The 19281-nt window shown below is 57.3% G+C and overlaps 1 protein-coding gene across 4 annotated transcripts in view; it reads right to left on the bottom strand.

Moving 5' to 3' along the window:
- Window positions 1-260: 260 nt before the first annotated feature.
- The window catches only part of PFKFB3 (6-phosphofructo-2-kinase/fructose-2,6-biphosphatase 3), an 80004-nt gene continuing 60983 nt past the window's right edge, over window positions 261-19281 (bottom strand). For 2 of the 4 annotated variants that reach the window (XM_068987186.1, XM_068987184.1), the window contains exons 2-15: window positions 18746-18871; window positions 17651-17747; window positions 16969-17035; window positions 16485-16559; window positions 16061-16117; window positions 13386-13510; window positions 12726-12933; window positions 11365-11511; window positions 11143-11247; window positions 9686-9815; window positions 9061-9123; window positions 8884-8948; window positions 7096-7269; window positions 261-2141 (exon numbers count right to left, since the gene is read on the bottom strand). In XM_068987186.1, the coding sequence (XP_068843287.1) occupies window positions 2094-2141; window positions 7096-7269; window positions 8884-8948; window positions 9061-9123; window positions 9686-9815; window positions 11143-11247; window positions 11365-11511; window positions 12726-12933; window positions 13386-13510; window positions 16061-16117; window positions 16485-16559; window positions 16969-17035; window positions 17651-17747; window positions 18746-18871 (1487 nt within the window). In that variant the 3' untranslated portion in view covers window positions 261-2093. Of the gene's footprint in view, window positions 2142-3498; window positions 3542-5573; window positions 5597-7095; window positions 7270-8883; window positions 8949-9060; window positions 9124-9685; window positions 9816-11142; window positions 11248-11364; window positions 11512-12725; window positions 12934-13385; window positions 13511-16060; window positions 16118-16484; window positions 16560-16968; window positions 17036-17650; window positions 17748-18745; window positions 18872-19281 lie in introns of those variants that run through there. The other 2 variants (XM_068987185.1, XM_068987187.1) reach the window with 2 other exon arrangements.

Raw genomic sequence — 19281 nt, 5'->3', positions numbered from 1 at the left:
CAGTCTCAGGAAAGAAGAAGGGGAGGGGCAAGCCCACCCCAAAACGAATAAGCGAAGTTAAAAATATTGGTCCCAGAAGCTTCTGGGGGAGGGGAGTGAGAGCCAGCGGTCAGCGAAGCAGAAGCCCTGCGACTGTGGCTCAGACACAGCCTCTGCCCGCCCCTCCCTCCCTGGAAGTCCAGTCTCTGGCCCGGGACCCCCAGCCTCTGCTCTCTGCCTGTCCCCCACCTTCCCCCAACACTGAGGTTCTCTCTCCACATCAAGGCCCCTGCAAGCCAAGTCCCGGTCAGGCCAGGCCTCCTATGTAAATGCAGTGATTTCGGGCAGTCAGAGGCCAGGGTAAGCATTCAGATAAGCCGTCAAGAGTCGAAATTCAGGGTCCGCTCCAAACACCAGAGGAGGAGCCAGAAGGTGGACGTAAGAGCCGTTCTCAGGAGGACAGCAGTCCCCTCATCTAAACACGCGCACAGACACACACTCACAGACACACGCACATAGCACACGCAACGACAAGGCAGCAGCAAAGAGGGAGAGTAACACAAGCGCTGCACAGGAACGGAGACAGACATCCTCTTGGGAAGATGGCCAGGGGTGGGAGGGTTTGAACAGTTTGATGTGAAACCCACACACCTGATTGCAGGGCCTCTGAATCCTGTCCCCACTCCCCACTGAGTCCCAATCAGAGAAACATGCATTTTTCTTCTAAAAGCTCCTCTCAAACAAAAAATACAAATGAAAACAGCTCCTCTCCCCACTCCAGGCTCCAGCTGTCTAAACGGCCCCCCACCCCCGTGACTACTTCACAAGCTAAGAGGGGGAAGGAGCGGGGAAGGCAAGAAGAGAAGGTGACCTTTGGCACCGGCTTCTCAAGATTCTGAAAAAGGTCACTGGACAAGATCTTCCTCAGTTCACACCGTTTCTCCTGGGCCTCGACCCCCTTGAGTGCCCAGAGGCCCCAGGGGAAGACCAGCAGGCAGAAACTAGAGGTGTTCAGAACCACGTGCCCACAGCCTGCTCTGACCACCCCCCACTAGAAATGCCACAGGTGCCATGGAGGACAAGGACGTCCTCTCCTCCGGACCCGCCCGGGGCAGCGGGTCTCCGCACGCACGCAGGGCACTGCTCTGCATCCTACGGCCAGCCTCCCGGAGGATGTGGCCACGAGTGAGGCCTGGCTTGGGCAGCACCCAGGAAGCACAGGAGGGGATGAATGTCCCGAAGGAGGGGGCCAGGTCATTGTTCCGCATGCTGTTGCCCAGAGTCAGTCTAGCAACAATCCCAATGCTCCCTGCCCAGCCATTTAGGGGTGGGGGTATCCCCTCACCTCCCCAGAGGCACGCCTGGCTCCCACAACCTTCCACAGCTCCAGCCCCAAGGGCACAAACCCCGAGCATCTTCAGTTGCCAAAGGTGAGATGTTTCAGGTCACAGTCTCTGCCGTTAAGAAAGTGCACGAGCCAGCAGGCCTGGGAGCCGAGGGAGGAACTTGCGCTGGGAGGCGAGGCCCCCGGGGCTGTTTCAGCAACGTGTTTCCTCCTGCCAGACTGTCGCACGCCCTCCTCAGAGGCAGGACAGACTGGGAAGGGTAGGCGACATGCAGAGGGGCTGCTGCCTGGCTGACCAGCGGGTCCAGCGCGGGGCTCCTCTCTTCAGCTGCAGGACCGGCTCTCCTGGGTGAGCCCCACCCAGCTCAAGCCGTGAGCTTCCCTGCAGGAGGCAACGTCCAGGCCAAGGAGCCTCTTGGAAGTTTTCATTCCCTTGACCCTCAGCGGCTGAGAGCCTGGCCCCCCTTAAGGTTAGGAGGCGAGGACCAGCATCACCCCCAGCGGGGCAGGTACAGAACGAGATGAACAAGCCCGCAGGGAGGCACCCCGTCCTGCCTCCTCTGTGCATGGTCCTTCCCGAGCCACTTGGGGTCCATGGGGTGAGCGGCCTGAAGGCTGGGGGAGCAGGGGCAGGCGGGGGCCCGGTCCCCCTGGAGCAGCAGCCCCTCCTCCGTGCTGCCCTCTGCCCCGCTCCACTCTGCGAGACGTCCTCGGATCGCTGGCCGTGGGCAGACGGAAGGGCGGGAGCCGGGTGCGGGGAGCGGGGCGGTCAGTGCATCCTGGAGGCGTCCACGCTGCCCGGGGAGCCTTTCATGTTCTGCTCTCGGGAGAGAAGAGGGGGAAGCCGGTTACCATGCCTGTTGACTAGGCTTCGCAAGCAAAGATGAAGTTTGCAACTGAGACGCAGGCCCCCTCTCCCCAACAGCCTGGAGGAGCAGCATTGCCAAGGACAGTGCGGCCCAGGAACATGGTGGTGGCCGAGCCTGGGGTCCCATGGGGAGAGGGTCAAGGAAGGGCCCTGATACGCACCCGGAGGAGGCGGGGAGGGCGCACAGCTCCTGGGGTCCGAGCCGCTCCCGGGGCACTGGGTGCCAGCACCTGGGGCCCCTCCAGCTCCTGCCTCTTTAGAGTCCACAGCTGGGCTTGTCCCCACCCGGGGCACCCGTGCTGGCCTCGCTACCAGGCAGGAGTGGTGGGGGGTGGTTAAACCTGGACAAGCACTAGGACCCTCCTCTCAGCCTGGCCTAAGCGGAGCTGTACCACAGCCCTGGGGACCCGGGATACAGCTGGGATGCCGGAACTCAGGCAAGGAGCTGGGCAGAGAAGACCCGTGAGGGTGAAGCTCTCATCCTGTTCTCATTAGAGCAATCCTGCCCACAAGCCCTGCCCCGAAGGAGCTGGCCAGTACCAAGGCCCCTGAAAAAATCGTTTTCCATCGTCTGGGGGAGAGAGCTGATGTCCACACTGCATGCCCACCCCGCACAGCTGTGGGCTCCTAACCCACCCTCCTTAACCTGCCCTGGAGAAAAGGGAAACACAATTTCTAAAAGTGTTCTCCTCCTAGACTGTCTTAGAGAGGCGGCAGGGAAAGTGGAACCCAGGAGGACAGAAACACAAGCATCATCACAGCCCACTCCCCTCCAGCCAGAACCAAGAATCTCCAAAAGAGAGGCCCATTGCAGGGCTGGCGGCACGGAAGCTGGGGTCCCACCTGAGCCCGCTTTCAGCCGGACTCAGGGCCCAGGCCACCGACCTGCCGCCCACGAGTGCATCAGACCGCCCCTGTGAGCCAGGCGTCTCCAGCAAGGCCCGCGAGGCTCATAAGCAGGGAGGACTCGGTCAACCTGTGGGGTCAGGATGGAGGTCCAGCTCCCACCCGCGCTGGGACATCACACGCCCGAGGCTGTGGCACCCACGAATGATGGCAATGCGATGAGGACACTGAAGACCACAGGCCACATCATGCGCTCTGGGTGCCTGGGGCTCTGGACACAGAGACATGGGGGCTGCCCATTAAAAACACACATGCTCTGGGGCCTGGGTGAATGAGTCACAGACTTCACAATGGCCAGTCTCCACGCAGACCGTGACGCCCCGAGGGCTGAGATGCCATGATGCAGAGAGGCGTGGAAGGAACGGAGGCCGGCATGCAGGTAGCGTTTACCTTGCCAAGGTTAGTAAGGAGAGAACTTTGAGAAAATATGACAGACAGTTCGTCTTTCAAGCATAGAAGGGGGAAGGAAGAAACATGTCGGGAAAGAAAAACAAAACAACATCTTTAGTAGGATTGTCTTCTGAGTGCGCATTTGACATTTACAAGTCGAGGAGGCACGGCAACTTCGCTATTCTCGCCTGGGCAATCCCGTGGACAGGGAAGCCTGGCGGGCTATAGTCCAAGGGGTTACAGGAGAGTCGGACGCGACTGGGTGATTAAACAACAACACGAATTTGTCAGTTTCTGTTATGTGAGTACTATAAGAAGCTAAATAATTAAACGCATTATTTATGACTAAAAATAAAAAAAATCAAGGGTGCAGTGTGAAGGCCAGACGGTCTGCCGGCCCCCGGGGAGCGGGCTGCAGGATAGGCGATGTGTCCCACCTGTCTATCACGAGTCTGCTTTACCAGGACACCAGCATCCTGGGGCCGCCACCCTAAGACCCCAAGGGCACCCCGTCCCCAGGCCCTAAGGACTCCTGCTGCCTACGAGAAGGAACCCCCAGCCTGGGCAGGCCCCCAAAGCACAGGGCACTGAGCCTCCCTCAGGAACAGCTCTTGTCCACCAGGCACCAGCCCTGAGCTAGGTATTTTGCTAAGCGCTACACCCACATTCTCGTCATCAAGACACCTGAACGCTGGCACACCTGCATGGATGCAGAGAACACATTTTCACTGAACTGGAGGGATTCTGACCAAAGGCACGACCAGCCTTAGAAAGAGACAAGTTCAGCCTCAAAGGGTGGCTGAATGGCCCTCTCCCAGCAGGAAGATGTCCTTTCTGGCAACACCAGGCTGTGGATCAATAGAGGACACGCACAGATACAAAACTGTAAGGTTCCAAACCTCTAAGGCTGGTTTTCACACAAGCACATTCGCCCCTGGGACATTCTACATGTCAAAGGGGTCACAGACACAGGACTGTTACTCTTACAGATTGACTCTGACGGGCAAGCCCACTGTTCAATAAACACGTCTCAGCCACAGGAAGTGGCTGCAAAACAGAGGCTGCGAGAGCCAGAAAGGAACCCAAACTGCTCTGGGCCTCGCCCCACAGGCTGCAAACACCAGGTGCCCGGGATGGGCAGGGGAACAGGACCTGGGCAGCTCTGGAAGCCAGCAGAGAGAAAGTAGCCAGCCTTTGGGACTGGAGAGCCATCCAACCACTGGTTCTGCTGAGGGCTGGTGGGGTGACACCCTCATCTGGGAAGTAGGGCCAACAACTGCCCTGTGACCTCCTGGGGTTATTTTAAGGACTAAAGACTCGGGATGTGTACAAGCTGAAAAGTGATGACGTGTATTTCTGGGCACGTGTATTTCAGGGTGTCTCTTGTTAAAGTTTTGTGATACGACAGCCTCAGTTCATTCCTGTGGCTCGGGACCACCAGAGCAGAGGAAGCACTGAATTTATCCAATGGAATTAAAACCAGCGCTGAATTCACCAGAAACTGCAGAGACAGCCGCACCCCATCCTGGACATGACCGTAAAGGCTGAGGGTGTTCTGGTCCAGGATCACATGATACGGAGCAGTGGTGTCCAGGCAGACGCTCCAGAGCGGGGGTCCCAGAGCCCCTGAAGGTGGGCGATCCCTGCAGGACAGGAGGGGGTGTTCCGGCCCTCCACTGCTCACTGTGCAGGTTAGGCTCTGCGCAAACTTTCCTCTCAAACTGGTAGGGCTCTTGGGGGAGGCCCAGAACATAAAAGACAACATCAACAGGCAGATGCAGCTTCCTGCCAACGTCTGACGCTAAGAGGGAAAAAGCAGACCGATGTCCAGCCACTGAGAACCACAAACATTGACAGTCACCCCGCCCCGAGAGGGAGCGAGGAGAAGGCGGCGGTGGCCAGGATGGCCGGAAGACGCATGGAACACCCACTCCCTGCGTCCCGTCCTGAAAATTCACGGACCCTTTCTCCTTCCTCCGTCAGATTTTACAAAAACTGCCGTGACCCTCACCACTTCAACAGGCAGGAGGGCCAAGCTGGCAAGCAGGGAGAAAGAGATGAAAGAATTCAGAGAAAAATACTTACAAACAGGCTTTCCCTAGCAAAGGCTGCAGAAAGAAAAGGTAGGAGAGAGTCAGTGCAGGGAAAGGAGAGGGCCTGGGTCACTGGGGACCAGGCATTCTCTATGGGATGGAGCCCTGGGCACCCCCAGCCTGGCCAGCGGCTTCCAGGTCTGCAACCCTGCACAACGGGCCCATCCCCCCGACCCCCGTCACCCAGGGCAGCACAGCCTTGAGTGTCACCCAACCCCCACCCGACAGGTCCCTGTGTCTGTGACTGTGGCCCCTCACCTTCCATCTGTGACTCCACCATTTACACCAACACACAATGTCACTGACATGGCACTTTAGCTCTAAGTTTTCACAAAATCACCGCTGAGGGTAGGCCCGAAAGGACCACTATTAGATGTCTTCCAGCCAGTCTGTCTCCCTCATTTTAAAAAAACAGGTAGACTGAAGGCCAGGGAGGTGACAGAACGTGACATAAAACCCCAGAGCTGGCACCAGGGCGGGACACGACCACAGACACACTCAGCACGAGTCTCCCCATGTTCAGCCTGTGGCAGAAGCTGCTGCTCCCCCACTCCACAGATGAGAAAACTGAGGCCTCAAGCGGGCCAATGGCCTGCCCGGGGTGGCACAGCACCGTCACCCCTGCCCCCAACTCCAGGGACACACACAGCACGTTTCCAGACAGCATAAGGTTTAAAGGAGTTTCCAGGAAACTCAGGAAGAGCCTGCGGGCCTTCAAATTCAGCTTGAACTTGAACCCGTGATTTCTATGTCAGAGGGTGGCGGTTAGGGGAGACCCCTAGGTGGGACCCAAATCTGTGCCTAGGGACTTCTACACCTCACACCCTGGCCAGGATTCTCAAGTGTTGTTGAGGAAGATTTGCTGGAAACAAATTTTACGGCCCAACAGCCAGCATCTTTCAGCCTAGCATCACAAAGGATGAAATAATCTAAGAATTAATCTAGTTGGTTTTCTCCTTTGGGGTTTTTTTTTTTACTGTTATAGGAGAAAGCGTCTATTCCAGGTCCTTTAGCCCGGGTTCCAGTCTGTCCACACCAGCTCCAGACACATTCTCAGGGCACCATCTGACAAAGCTTTTCTCTAACAGAGCAATGGCAAGGGAGGAAGTCAGGAAAGATACTCATCATGGGGACAGAAGAGAGGTCCCCAGGCCACACAGAAGCCAACAGCCCTCAGCCAGATGGGGGCTGAGCTGGTCCTGAATTGGGGGTTGCCTTAACTTTTAGAAGAAACTGTCCACGAATGTGAATGGATCACGGACACTGGGCCATCTCTTTGCTTGGCCTGGTTCTGCCCAGGGAAGGCCACCTCCCCGGAAAGGGCATGTCCGTGCAAAGCCAATCTTGAGAATGGATCTGGGGGTTCCACACTCAAAGGGACAGTCCGTGTCCTCTCCTCCCAGTCCCCACCCCCCACACAGGCCTGAGTCTGTGGCCCCTGCCGCCCTGCCGGGCACGCTCTCCCCACCCTGCATGCGACTTGACTCAGGAAGGAGAAGGGGGGGTCAACGCACTTGTCCGGGCAGCTGCGTGGGCACCTCCGGGGGCAGGCAGGTGGGCAGGGCAGCGGAGGTAGAGGCCACATGCTCCTCAAAGCTGTTGATGCGAGGCTTTTTGGTGGGCTCGGGGCTGGCTAGTGGGGTGACACTATTGCGTCTCATGAGCGGGTTAGGTCCCTTCTTTGCATCCTAAGCGAGACAAAGACAAAAGAGAGAAGGCGACAGTTACGAGGAGGGGGAGGTAAATAAGCCAAAAAAAACCCCAAATCCGAAACCAAACCAGACACATTTCTCTGCTTCCGGATTTCACTGAGACCACGAGACTGACCACGAAGAACGGCCCTGGACCGCAGGGCCACCGGCTCGACCCGCGTCTCCCACTCAGCAAGAACAAGGGGTGATCTCTCATCCCAAGCCCCTGCCCCGATCATTGCCAGACAACCGCTCAACAGACACAACGTTCGCAAAGCAGGCGAGGGAGGAAGAGAGAGCGGGACAGTGATGCGGTGACAGCACGTGAGAGGCAGGGGAAGACCTGGCTGCAGGCCTCCAGGGACGCAGAGGCGGGGTCCTGGGCTCGAGGCGTGGGCGGCGGGAGGTGTCAGTGCCGGGCCCGCCTCCTGCTGACCTCAAGCCGGCATCTTCCCAGTTCCTGCTCCCAGGGAGCACACCCAGCCTCGGACAGGAAACGCAGCCTCCACCCCAGCCAGGGGACCACAGACACAGGAAACGCTAGCTTTCTTCCGACCAAGGGACAACTCGATTGGAGTGGGGACCTCCAGGGTCTCCATCAAGCCCCTGCCCTGTTCTGCCCGGCAAAGCTTTCAGGATCCATCAGAGCCCAGTCCCAGCCCACCTCCATCATCCCGCTGCGGGAGGGTCCGGTGGGGAGGCTGCTGCCGCCGCCCATCCTGCCACCCCAACTCGGGAGGCACTGCCAGAGCCAAGGCGTGCGGCCCACCTTTGTCTGGGTCGCCCAGCCGGGCGACTGGAGGCTGGGATTTGAATGCCAAGATCTTCTGGCCATGCTCCATGAGAGCAGGGACAGGAACAAGGGATGTCAAGCTCAGTGTCAAAGAAAGGGCCGGGTGGATGTCGGCAGAGCACTGGAGTCTGGCTGATGGGATAAAGTAAACTCAAACTTCCTTTCACAAGGTTCCTGCGCCTGGGCAGAACCCTGTCCTGTTCCTGGGGGATCCCAGCCAAGCTGACCCCAGGTGGTGGCACGTGCGGTCAGGCACTGGGCTTGTCCAGAGAATCACACATCCCATCTGCCACATCGCCAACCCCCAGTCACAGCTGTGCTCCCCTGGTCCCACCCTCTTCTTCATTCTTTATTGTCTTTGTGAGATTAGAGACGTGAGTGCACGTGGATGACACCGAAATTTGTGGGTCCCACTGCCACCCGGGACTCTGGAACCTGCAATCATTTGGCTTCCCCAGAGGAAAAAGCGACGGTAACCAGACCGTGGTCACGTTTAAAAGAGGTTCCTCCTCCACACTCATTTCTTGGGTCAAGAGGAAATGGAGGAAAGCAGCACAGAGAGAAAGGAAAAGGAGGACGATGCCAAGAAGCCACCAGACAGGCAGGTAGGAAGCACACGGAGCCGAGAAAGCGGGGAGGGGGTCGGGGAGGGCAGCCCTGAGGACCACGGGTCCAAACGGAGGCAGGCAGATGCCACCGACTGACACAGCTTTTGCCAGCCCCGCCACGGCAGGGCGTTCCAGGGGCTAGCGCCCACGGGTCCCTCCCAGACAGACGACACAGCGGGGGTGAGGAGGGGGCTGCGAGCTCACACTCACCTCTGACCTCTCCCGGTGTGTGCTCACGGACTCCACATTCAGGTAGATGGATTCTACTCGGCAACCTGGGTGAAGGCGGGGACAGGTCGGCTTCGGTTAAAGGGGGACCTGAGCTCACAGCCCCGCCTGGCCCACCTGGGAGGATCAGTCTAGGTGGGGCTGGGTCCCCACGCTCACCATAAGCGATGGGCGTCAGCTTCAAGACAGCGTGAAGTGGGCACTTCAGGTAGGGCATCTCCTCTGAAAATGACAGAAGGGCCCATGGTGAGATGGGAGACTGGAGGGTGGCCATGCCCAGGCCCCTCACCAGAGCCTGCACTGCATGGGGACCGCAAACGCCTGGCTGGGCAGGTGCACACCACCCCCGCCCCCGACCCAGCACAGGCCCTGCTGCCAGCGGCGCCCTGCTAAGACACCCAGAAGAGCACGATCAGAGCTGAACCAAAGCCTCACACAATGAGCTGGAGTAAGAGCATCATTCCCCAAACACTGTAGGAGTTGGGATCCTGCTGGCCCACAGGCAGACACACAAGTGTTTAGAGGTTGCTTGGCTGGGAGCCCCTTAGAGGTGGATTGCCCCTTTCCCAAAGACCCACAGCCCCTGAGATGTGGGGAGACAGGGAGGCTGGGTTTCTTGAGGCCGTTAAGCCCACCCAGCTTCAAACTGCTCTGATATCCTCTGGGGGCTGCAAGGAAGCACCCGGAGGGGGCTACCCCAGGGGCCCTGCCTCCTCGTGGAGGGGCTGGGACCAGCTCCCAACCCCACCCTCCATCAGGAGAGGGCGCGCTGCAGACCAGGCACCTGCGCTCTTGTCTAGGAAGTAGGCCAGGAGGCAGCGCAGGACAGCCTGGTGGCAGATGACCAGCACGTTCTCCTGCCGCTCCAGTTCCATGATGACCGGCTCCAAACGCTGCACCAGGTCCTGGTAGGACTGCAGAGCAGAGGGAGAAGGGGATGGTGACCTGGAGCAGAAGCCGGGCACCCCCGGCCACGCCCTGACCATTGTTATAAACCAGGGACCACGCTGGGCACCCCGGGCCACGCCCTCCTGTCGTTATAACGCAGAGACCACGCCGGGCACCGCCCCCCCGCCACGCCACGCCCATTGTTATAAACCAGGGGCCACGCCCCTCGTCCTGCATCAGCCCACCGCCCGCGCGCTGGTCCTGCATCCATCCCGGGCCCAGGGGACCCACACCACTGCCCTCTCCCTGCTCCTTTCTGGCCCCCACCCTGCCCCGGGAAAAGGAGCCCCAACACACAGCACAGCACGAAGGAGCCTGAACACGCTACACGGAGTGACATCTGAGCGTGTGACTCCATTGAAATGCCCAGAACAGACAACTCCAGAGACAGAACACAGACTCAAAGAGGCCACGGGCCGGGGGACGGGAGCTGGGACTGACTGCTGAGAGACTGGGGGTCTCTTTTGGGGCAATGGGGAAATGTTCTAGAATTAGTCATGATGGCCGCACAATACTGTGAATATACAAAAAAACCCACTGATGTGTACTTTGGCTAAAACGGTGACTTTTATATGATAGGAACTTTATCTCAGTAGGAGAAAATTGAAAAAGAAGGGGTGAGCCTGTGACTTTCAAGACCACCGTGACCCCTGGTCCCTCTCTCACTAAGGAGGCCCCAGGGAATGAGACCAGGGACAGTGCCCTGGGTTCCCGCTAACTGACGTGTGACAAATGCTGAGCAGCAGGACCACAGACAGGAAGGACCCCTGCGGGGTGTCACCAGGCCAAGCCTTCCACAGACCCCAGAGCTCCGCCTGCACGGGACCCTCGGTGCAGAGCTCCAGGCAGCTGCTGTCTCAGCCCGAGGGCCTGCAGGGGCCAGGGGTCCCTCCGCCAGCATCCGTGGAGCTGGCACAAGAAACTTGCTGAACGCCTGCCATGATGCCCACAGTCAGCAGCGTTCCTGCGTCCAGCGCACCAGCAGCCAGGACTGTTTCCCTTTCCTGAACTGTCATTTCCGTCACTGGGGAAACACCTCTGTCCCAGCTGCTGGGAAACCCAGCAGTGCTTCCCTTGGAGCTGTGTGAGGGGGAGGACTCTGTTCACCGGCGGATGGGCGAGGAGGAGCACGCGGCAGCTCAGCAGGGCGGAGGCACAGGCCCTTCCTTCGCGGAGCCGCTCAGCCCCTCTGTGTCCCTGGCCTCGCCGGGTACCACAGCCTCGGCAGAACCAGCGCTAGCTCCTCAGCCACAGCCCCGCGGCCCGCCCGCCAGCAGCCCAGCGCGCACGCACCTCCCCGGTGGGGTAGCGGTAGTAGTACTTGTCCTGCTCACGCAGCGCGTACTCCTCGGGGTAGGTGTCCTTGATCTCCTCGTAGGTCATCTCCTCACACACGCCCTGCGGGCACAGGGGGAGGTCGCTCGAGGGCGCAGCCCGTAGCCGCGGAGCCGGCCAGCATGGGAGGCTTGGGGGTCCCCCACAGCGCCTGGGGCAGAGGCCCCGACCGGCACTCACCGCGTCGATCTCGTTGAGGGCCTTCCACTGCTCGTAGGGCAGCTGCAGGGCCTCGGCCGTCTGGATGGTGCTCTTCAGCTGGCTGGTCCACACCTTGAGGTCCTTCAGGTTCTGCTCCTCCACAAACTTGCTCAGGGCATTGGCGAACTGGGGGGATGGGGTGAGGGGCGTGCGCTGGGTCACAGGCTCCACCCGTCTGGGAGAGGAGGACCGAGCCCCTCCGGGAGGGCGAGGCTGTCCTCACTGCTGGGGGAAGGGGGCCCTGGGAGCAGCCCTGCACACACACCCTCCCCTCAGGCGCGCACACGTGCACACGTGTGAGTCAGTGTCTGATCGGCATACGCAGACACACACAGGGACTCGCACATGTACACAGAAGGGCACCGATGCACACATGAGGACACACACATACACAGAGGAACACACAGACACACACAGGGACACAGACGCACAGAGGAACACACAGACACAGGAACATGCACCTGTACACACAAGGACACAGAGGTACACACACAAGGGCACATACAGACACACACACAGAGGAACACACAGACACAAGGACACGTGTACACACAAGGACACAGAGGTACACACACAAGGGCACACATAGACACATACGCAGAGGAACACATACAGACACAAGGGCATGTGTACACACAAGGACAGAGATACACAAGGGCACATACAGATACATAGAGAAACACACAGACACAAGGACACGTGTACACACAAGGACACAGAGGTACACACACAAGGGCACATACAGACAGAGGAACACACACAGACACAAGGACATGCGTACACACAAGGACACAGAGGTACACACACAAGGGTACATACAGACACATACACAGAGGAACACACCCAGACACAAGGACACGTGTACACACAAGGACACACAGACACACACAAGGGCACACATAGACACATACGCAGAGGAAGACACACAGACACAAGGACACGTGTACACACAAGGACAGAGATACACAAGCGCACATACAGACACATAGAGAAACACACACAGACACAAGGACACGTGTACACACAAGGACCCAGAGATACACACACAAGGGCACACATAGACACATACGCAGAGGAACACACAGACACAAGGACACGTGTACACGCAAGGACACAGAGATACACAAGGGCATATACAGACACACAGAGGAACACACACAGACACAAGGACACATGTACACACAAGGACACAGAGGTGCACACACAAGGGTACATACAGACACATACACAGAGGAACACACACAGACAGGAATACACACACATATACACAAAGGCACAGATATGTACACAGGGACACATACACACAGGGACGCTTCCCGCCCAGCCCCTGCTCCCCCTACCTTCCTGCCCCGGCTGGACAAGCCCGAGTCGCCCCCGATCTTGCCCTGGAGGTTGTGCTCGCTCTCGCCATGCCGGCACAGGTAGATGGTGCGGGGCTGCACGTGGATGTTCATCAGGTAGTACACGATGCGGCTCTGGATGTGATCCTGCACACGGTTCACCAGGAAGCGCCGGCCCACATCGATCACCTTAATCAGCGACAGGTCCCTGCAGGGGGGGCCGGCCCATCAGACGCAGCCCAGCCCCACCAGGCAGACTCGGCCTCCACCACACCACAGCGTCAGCTCCAGGGGGGCAGAGACCGAGCCTTTCTGCTCCGAGAGTCGGGGGGTCTGAGTCTGCAATTCCCACAGCAGAGTGGGGCTAGAGGGCCTCCCAGAGGATAGGAGAGAAAAGCGAGAGAATTGAAAGGAAAATAAGCGGAAAGAGCAAAGGACAGAGAGAGACGGGGCCCAGAAACTCACTTTGCACACTCGTGCAGCAGCAGCAACAGCACACAGTGTCTATGATAGTTACACTGAATCGATCACCAAGGATATACTTTTCTTGAGATATTTAAAAAGAGAGTTTATAAAAGTATCCAGGAGCAAACGCTTCATGGGAATATTATTCATCAGGAATAATGTTCTCAGCCCTGAAACAAGTGGTTCAGGAATTACCTGTCACATTTATCGGGGTCGAGGGGCTGGTAACTGGCCTCATAGCAGTTAATTCTCTTCATGAAGTCGTCCATAGCTTCTGCGGAGTTGCAATCTTTGTAATCCGGGCTGGAGATTTTCACTTCCTGTAACACCACAAAGAGGCAGCTGATGAATCACGCTGGAGGGCTTTCTGCTTAGAATGAGCAGGATTTGGGGCTTGCAAACTGGGAAAGGCATGGACGGGCTCAGAATGATGATGACCCGACCCAGCGTTCCAAGAGGAAAAACAAAAAGAGATATGGCTGAGCGTTGAGTCACAGCCTGATGATTCCACGGCGAGGGCACCCATGGTAAGGCAAGGACAGGAAACCCAAGAGGATTCTTTTTAAGATATATATATATATATTTTATGCAGACCATTTTTAAAGTCTTTACTGAATTTGTGACCATTTGCTTCTGTTCTATGTTTTGGTTTTCTGTTGGGGATTTTGGATCTTAGGAACCCAACCAGGGAACGAACCCACTTTCCCTGCATTGGAAGGCGAAGTCTTACCCACTGGATTGCCAGGGAAGTCCTATCCCAGGTGGATTCTAATAAATCCCTCTGAATGGGCCCCGATTCAGGATCAATCCAGTAGCCAGGTCACCACTAGACAACCTGGTCTTCAGTCTCGCTGAGTCCCACATAAGCACCCATGACAGGAGGCTGCCTGTCAGCAAAGGTGCCCCAGGGGTGCTGGCAATGCCCCGTCAGTGTGGGTACCCTCCTGGTGGAATCATCAGGTTCCTCCTGCACTGCCCACAGGTGGGGTGGTACCCCCTTGTCATTGGGCCCCAACGGATGCTTCTCTACCTGGTCCCGACCAAGGCTCGCTTTCATGGGACAGAGACAGAGGAGAAATGCCCCTCGGGCCCGCCATCCTCTAAAACCGAACAAGCCTGAGAAACCTGGCAGATTTCGGGGGAACTCAGAATCCGTTCACACGTGCTCTTTTCTTCCTCAGCAATGACCACAGCCATCAAAGAGAGGCGGGCACACTGCAAAAATCCACCTTCAGTGGGGAGTTCGTGTTTCACGGGGGCACTGTTTTAGTCCAGAAGAGGAAAAAGTTCTGGAAGTGGACAGCAGGGATGGTTTCCCAACAGGGTGAATGTGCCGAGTGTCACAGAACTGAACACTTAAAAACGGTCAAAGTGGTAACCTTTTTTATTAGGTTGGCCAAAAAATTCATTCAGGTGTTTCCATGTGATGTTACAGGAAAATCTGAAAAGCGTTTTTGGCCAACCCAAAGTTATGCATGGAGAAGGAAATGGCAACCTACTCCAGTACTCTTGCCTGGAGAATCCCATGGACAGAGGAGCCTGGTAGGCTACAGTCCATGGGGTCCCAAGAGTGGGACATGCGACTTTAAGAGACTAAACCACCACCACCAAAGTTATGTATATTTTAGCATAATTAAAAAAAAAAAAACACTCGGTTCACAGATCTCTTCCTCCAACAAAGCCTCTCGCATAAAAAGCATGAGAGAAAAGTCTAAAAACTGCTAAGCAGCTCTGAGGCGTCATCAGAGAAAGAGATTTCTGAACACAGAGGGTTGGGGAACATGGATCTAGGAATTCACAGAGGACGAGATGGTGCTTGAGCTCCTGGCCAAGTGAGTGTCAACTACTCGCCAGGGAAAGACTATCCTGCAGCTGCGCTCTGCTTCCCTACCGGTGGAAACGCAGAACCAAACCAGAGAAATACAGCAGAAGCCTCGGCTCAGCCCAAGGCAACCTGTGTTTTCTCACACTTTGAGCTCCTCCTTTGGGGCCACTGAAGCCAATCTGGGCTGATTTTTCTACCATTTCAATAGCCCTTCCTGAAATATGGACCCATTCCTGAGAAATGCATGCAGATATTCCCACTGCCTTGGAGCCAAGACCCACCACCAAAAACTAACAAACCCTCAGCACTCCTTTGAAGGACACACACTATATGGCCAAAGTCTGGCACTCCTCGTAGAAGGATCCGACCAGCTTTTTGCTATAGGTAACATCTTACTCGGATGTATTTAAGCTGGAGAGAAAGTGACCTACAACAAGAGAAGGGGACTTCCGGTGAAGTCTTCACGATAACCTTTTCTGTTTACAGTTTATTGTCATCAAGTACAATTTAAGAAGACATCAAATTAAGCTGCCAAGTACCCTCAATTTACCCAGGTAACCCTCCCCTTGACACAGGGAGAAAAGCAGGAAGACAGTTTTACCACTCCCATTTTTCCCAAATTTGGGAATTCTGCCCTCTGTCTGCAGGGTCCTATAGGTTGCTGTCAACACATGCCCATGCTTACCTACTGGGAAAACTTACCAGCAAGAGATGAGCCTCCTGTCTCTATTTCCATCCTACACCCTAAGCAGCCCCCTCACCCCCCAGCGGCTAAGGATACTGCCACCAAACAGTTATCCCACCAAAACTGAGTTCCTCGACTTCTCTCTTTCTGCCAACCACCTGAAGGGCCTTGCTAAGATCAATTCCGGGTTGCAGAATGTGTTTCTAAGTTAACGACTGCTCTGCACTTCTGACCCGCCTGATTCCCCCCAAGATGATTCCCCCACCAGCTGGCAGAGCCAGCTCATTCTCCAAGTTCTACGGCTTCTCCTGGCTGACCCAGTCACCCTGTTCTCAGACTGCCACACTCTGGGGGTCTTACCATGATGTTGGAGGCAACGACTGTAGGGTCATCACACACAGACTCAATGAAAAACACCTGGAAGGAAACAAGACAGAAACGTTAGGAAACAACAAATGCGGTAACACAAAGGGCCAACTTTGGGATCGCTGTGACATCACCGCCACACTGGAGCAGGAAGGACCCCACACATAAATGCCCAAATACACAAAAAAGATCCAGCCCTCAGTCTCTGCCCTCCCACCAAGAGAGGAGGGGAGCATCTAGTCTCAGGAACCCCTTAGAGCCCCCACCAGGAAAGCCCAATCTGTAGGCAACAACTCCCAGGCAGCGGCAGGGGAAGCCCGAGCGTGGAGCTCAGGTGCTCCAGTCAAGGAACCAGTCAATCCCTGCGGGGCCCCCTTGCTCCTGAGCGCACCAGGCCAGGATGAGAAGTCAGGCTCACCTTGAAGTCACTTTCTTTGGCAAAATGGAGGATCATGTGTCTCCTCTCTCGAGTAGTATTGGTGGCATCGAAAACCTGGCCGGAGGAGAGAACCCGATTGGTGCTGAGCAGTGTTTACTGCACTTTCTGGGGCTCCAGGAGAAACTGCATCCTCCCAGGCCCCCCACGGCCTCCCTCCTGCGCTCAGAGACCGAAGGGGAGGCCGGGATGGGAGCAGTCCTAAAGCAATGCGCAGGGGAGGGCCACGGAGGGCTACTGGCTTCGGGGGCCACACCCCCCAGGTCCGGCAGGCTGTGCTCCTCAGTCTGCCCCACTCACCAGCTTCCTCTTGGGTCCTGGGGCTACCTGCACCCCCTGCTTCCCTCACGGCTCAGGCCAGACGCCTGTCCCCTCCAGCAGCATCCCCCCATGGCTCCATCCACACGCCCCTCCCTCCAGGGCACCGTCCCGCGGCAGGAAGACAAGACTTATTCCCTAGACTTACTGCGATCTGGCCCCCCTCCTTCGTCAGGTAACTTTTGACGTCTCTCAAGGCAGCCAGGGCACACTGCCTGCAACACGGAAAGAGACGGGTGCGTCGGAGGGGGTCCATCCGAGGGGACACCCAGGCACCACCACCCCACCCCCCACAATGAGCAGGGTGACCCACAACTCTGCCGCTAAAGTGTACCAGATGGCTGAGACCACCAGGCCGGAGGCTCCCAGTCAGAGCCCCGCACGCACAGCTGCGGCCCTCGGGGAGTGCTTGAGTGCGGCTGGCGTGCCGAAAACCACCCCTGGAGCTTCCAAAAGACGGCTGCCCAAGTCCTGCCCACGGACGCCCACTGTACCCATCCAGGCAGGGCTGGCACTGGGGCCATGTCCTGCTCCCAAGTGGCTCTAAGGTCACACTTGGGAGCTCTGGTCATTTTGGGCCGAAAAGGTAATCCTTTTCTAGCATAAACAGACGATTTTGCAGGAAACAATTTAGCTCGTGCCGAGTGAGATGCTGTCGCTGATCCGCCTCATACCAGCGGGCGCAGATCGCCTGGAAGCGGAGGACAGCGGCAAGGCTCAGAGGCCGAGAGGCTCCCGAGCTGCACACGGAGGGGCCGGCTGCCCCGTTCCCGCCCAGTCTAAGGCCACGCAACAGACAGAGCGCCCTGCACCCACAGCCGGGGCCTCACTTGCGGACTTTCATGGCCTCCTCGTTGTCCGGGCGGAAGAAGTTGTAGGAGCTGTACTGCTTCACGGCCTCCCGGCGGTACTCGCCCACGTTGAACACTGTGCGGAAAAGAACAGCCCCTTCACTGACCATGCTGACCACCAGAAAGGATCTCCCCGGGCCAGGATCCCTCTTTCCAAAGAAGGAAACCAAGCCGGCGCATGACTTGAATAAGATCCCAAGGAAACCAGAAACCAGGCAGTGGGCCGTACGTCCTGCACTGGCATGGCTTGATCTGGAAGGCAGCCGGGGTTCCCCAAGACCCAGCACTGCTCACGGTGCCCCTGATTCTCTGGGGTCACCTCCCACAGCCCAGCCTGGAAACTAGCCTTTCAGGGCCGGGGCTGGAGACTGAGCCTGAAAGCAGGTGGTGGCCACGTGTCTAGTGAAAATTGGGGCCATGATTCCTGCCAACATGGCTGAGAGGGAGTGCGGACTCACACACATGGCCGGATCCACAGCAGCCACTTTGTATACCAGTAGCCCACGGCCAGGATGGGCACTGGGCCCTGACCGGGCAGTTTGTGTATGTAGCACTGTGCTGGGCACGGGCTCGGAGTGGGGGTGGGGGGTGGGGCAACAAATGTGAAAAATTAGTTCTTGTGCTAAAGACATTCCCCGTGTCAGTGGGAAGACCAGATAGAAAAATATAATCAATAGCACAGAAAGAGTACTTTAAGACAGCAGCGGAGGAATGTCACAAACAAGGGCTGGGGGAGTTTGAAGGAAAAGAGCCGCACAGACTAGGGTGGTCAGAGAAGGCTTCCTGGAGGAGATGAGGGCTGAGCTGGGGAAGCTGCAGGGCAGGGAGAACGAGAGAGCAGCCAGTGAGCAGAGACTCCCATGCACCCAGCAGGGCGTACAATACAGGGTGGTGGGTGACATACTGGAAAGGAAGCTGTGACCCCTCACTGCAGACAGAGCCCCCTAGAGTGGTCCCGCAAAGAGAGTTTCAGCAGCTGGAGAGGGAAAGGCCGTTCTTTTCTGGGGGGATGGGGGTCGTGGCGAGCAGAATGTACCCCTAGTGTGACAGCTCCGGCCTGGGCTGCAGCCTCACCTTTCGTGGGGACACCGATCCAGTTGAGGTAGCGGGTTAGCTTCTTGGAGATGTAGGTCTTCCCGCGGGCGGGGAGCCCCACCATGACAATCACTGTCGGGGAGTTGGTGAGCTTCGGCCCACAGGCTGGGGAGAGACAGCAGAAGGGTCATGAATAAAGCAGCCAGCGCTGCCCACAATGGGCGTTAAAGAATCCCACAGAAACGCAGCTTTCATCCCCACCTCGAAGCCCCTGCACTTTACAATCCCGCAGGACTGGGCCCCTGACTGCCAGAGCCCTCGGTCACACGGCTCCCTTTTGCTCTGAGGTCCTCATGGCAGGGACCCCAAATTCCCAGCCTGACACCTAAGGGCCCCAAACCCAGCCAGAAAATGATGACTAACCCCAGAGGGGAAAGTAGCCCTGGGGTGTAAGGAAGGGACTCCCCTGCACCAATAGGGTGAGGTCATCAGTAGGAGAGGCTATCTCAGATGCAATGTAACAGGTAAATAGAGGTGCCAGGTAAGAGCCCTGGGGGGTGGGGCTCCAGCAGCCA

This window comes from Capricornis sumatraensis, chromosome 15 (genome assembly GCF_032405125.1).
Source record: "Capricornis sumatraensis isolate serow.1 chromosome 15, serow.2, whole genome shotgun sequence".
In the NCBI taxonomy this organism is placed as follows: Eukaryota; Metazoa; Chordata; class Mammalia; order Artiodactyla; family Bovidae; genus Capricornis; species Capricornis sumatraensis.
The sequence above is the reverse complement of the archived record's forward strand: the minus strand, read 5'-3'. Positions and strand labels throughout refer to the sequence as shown.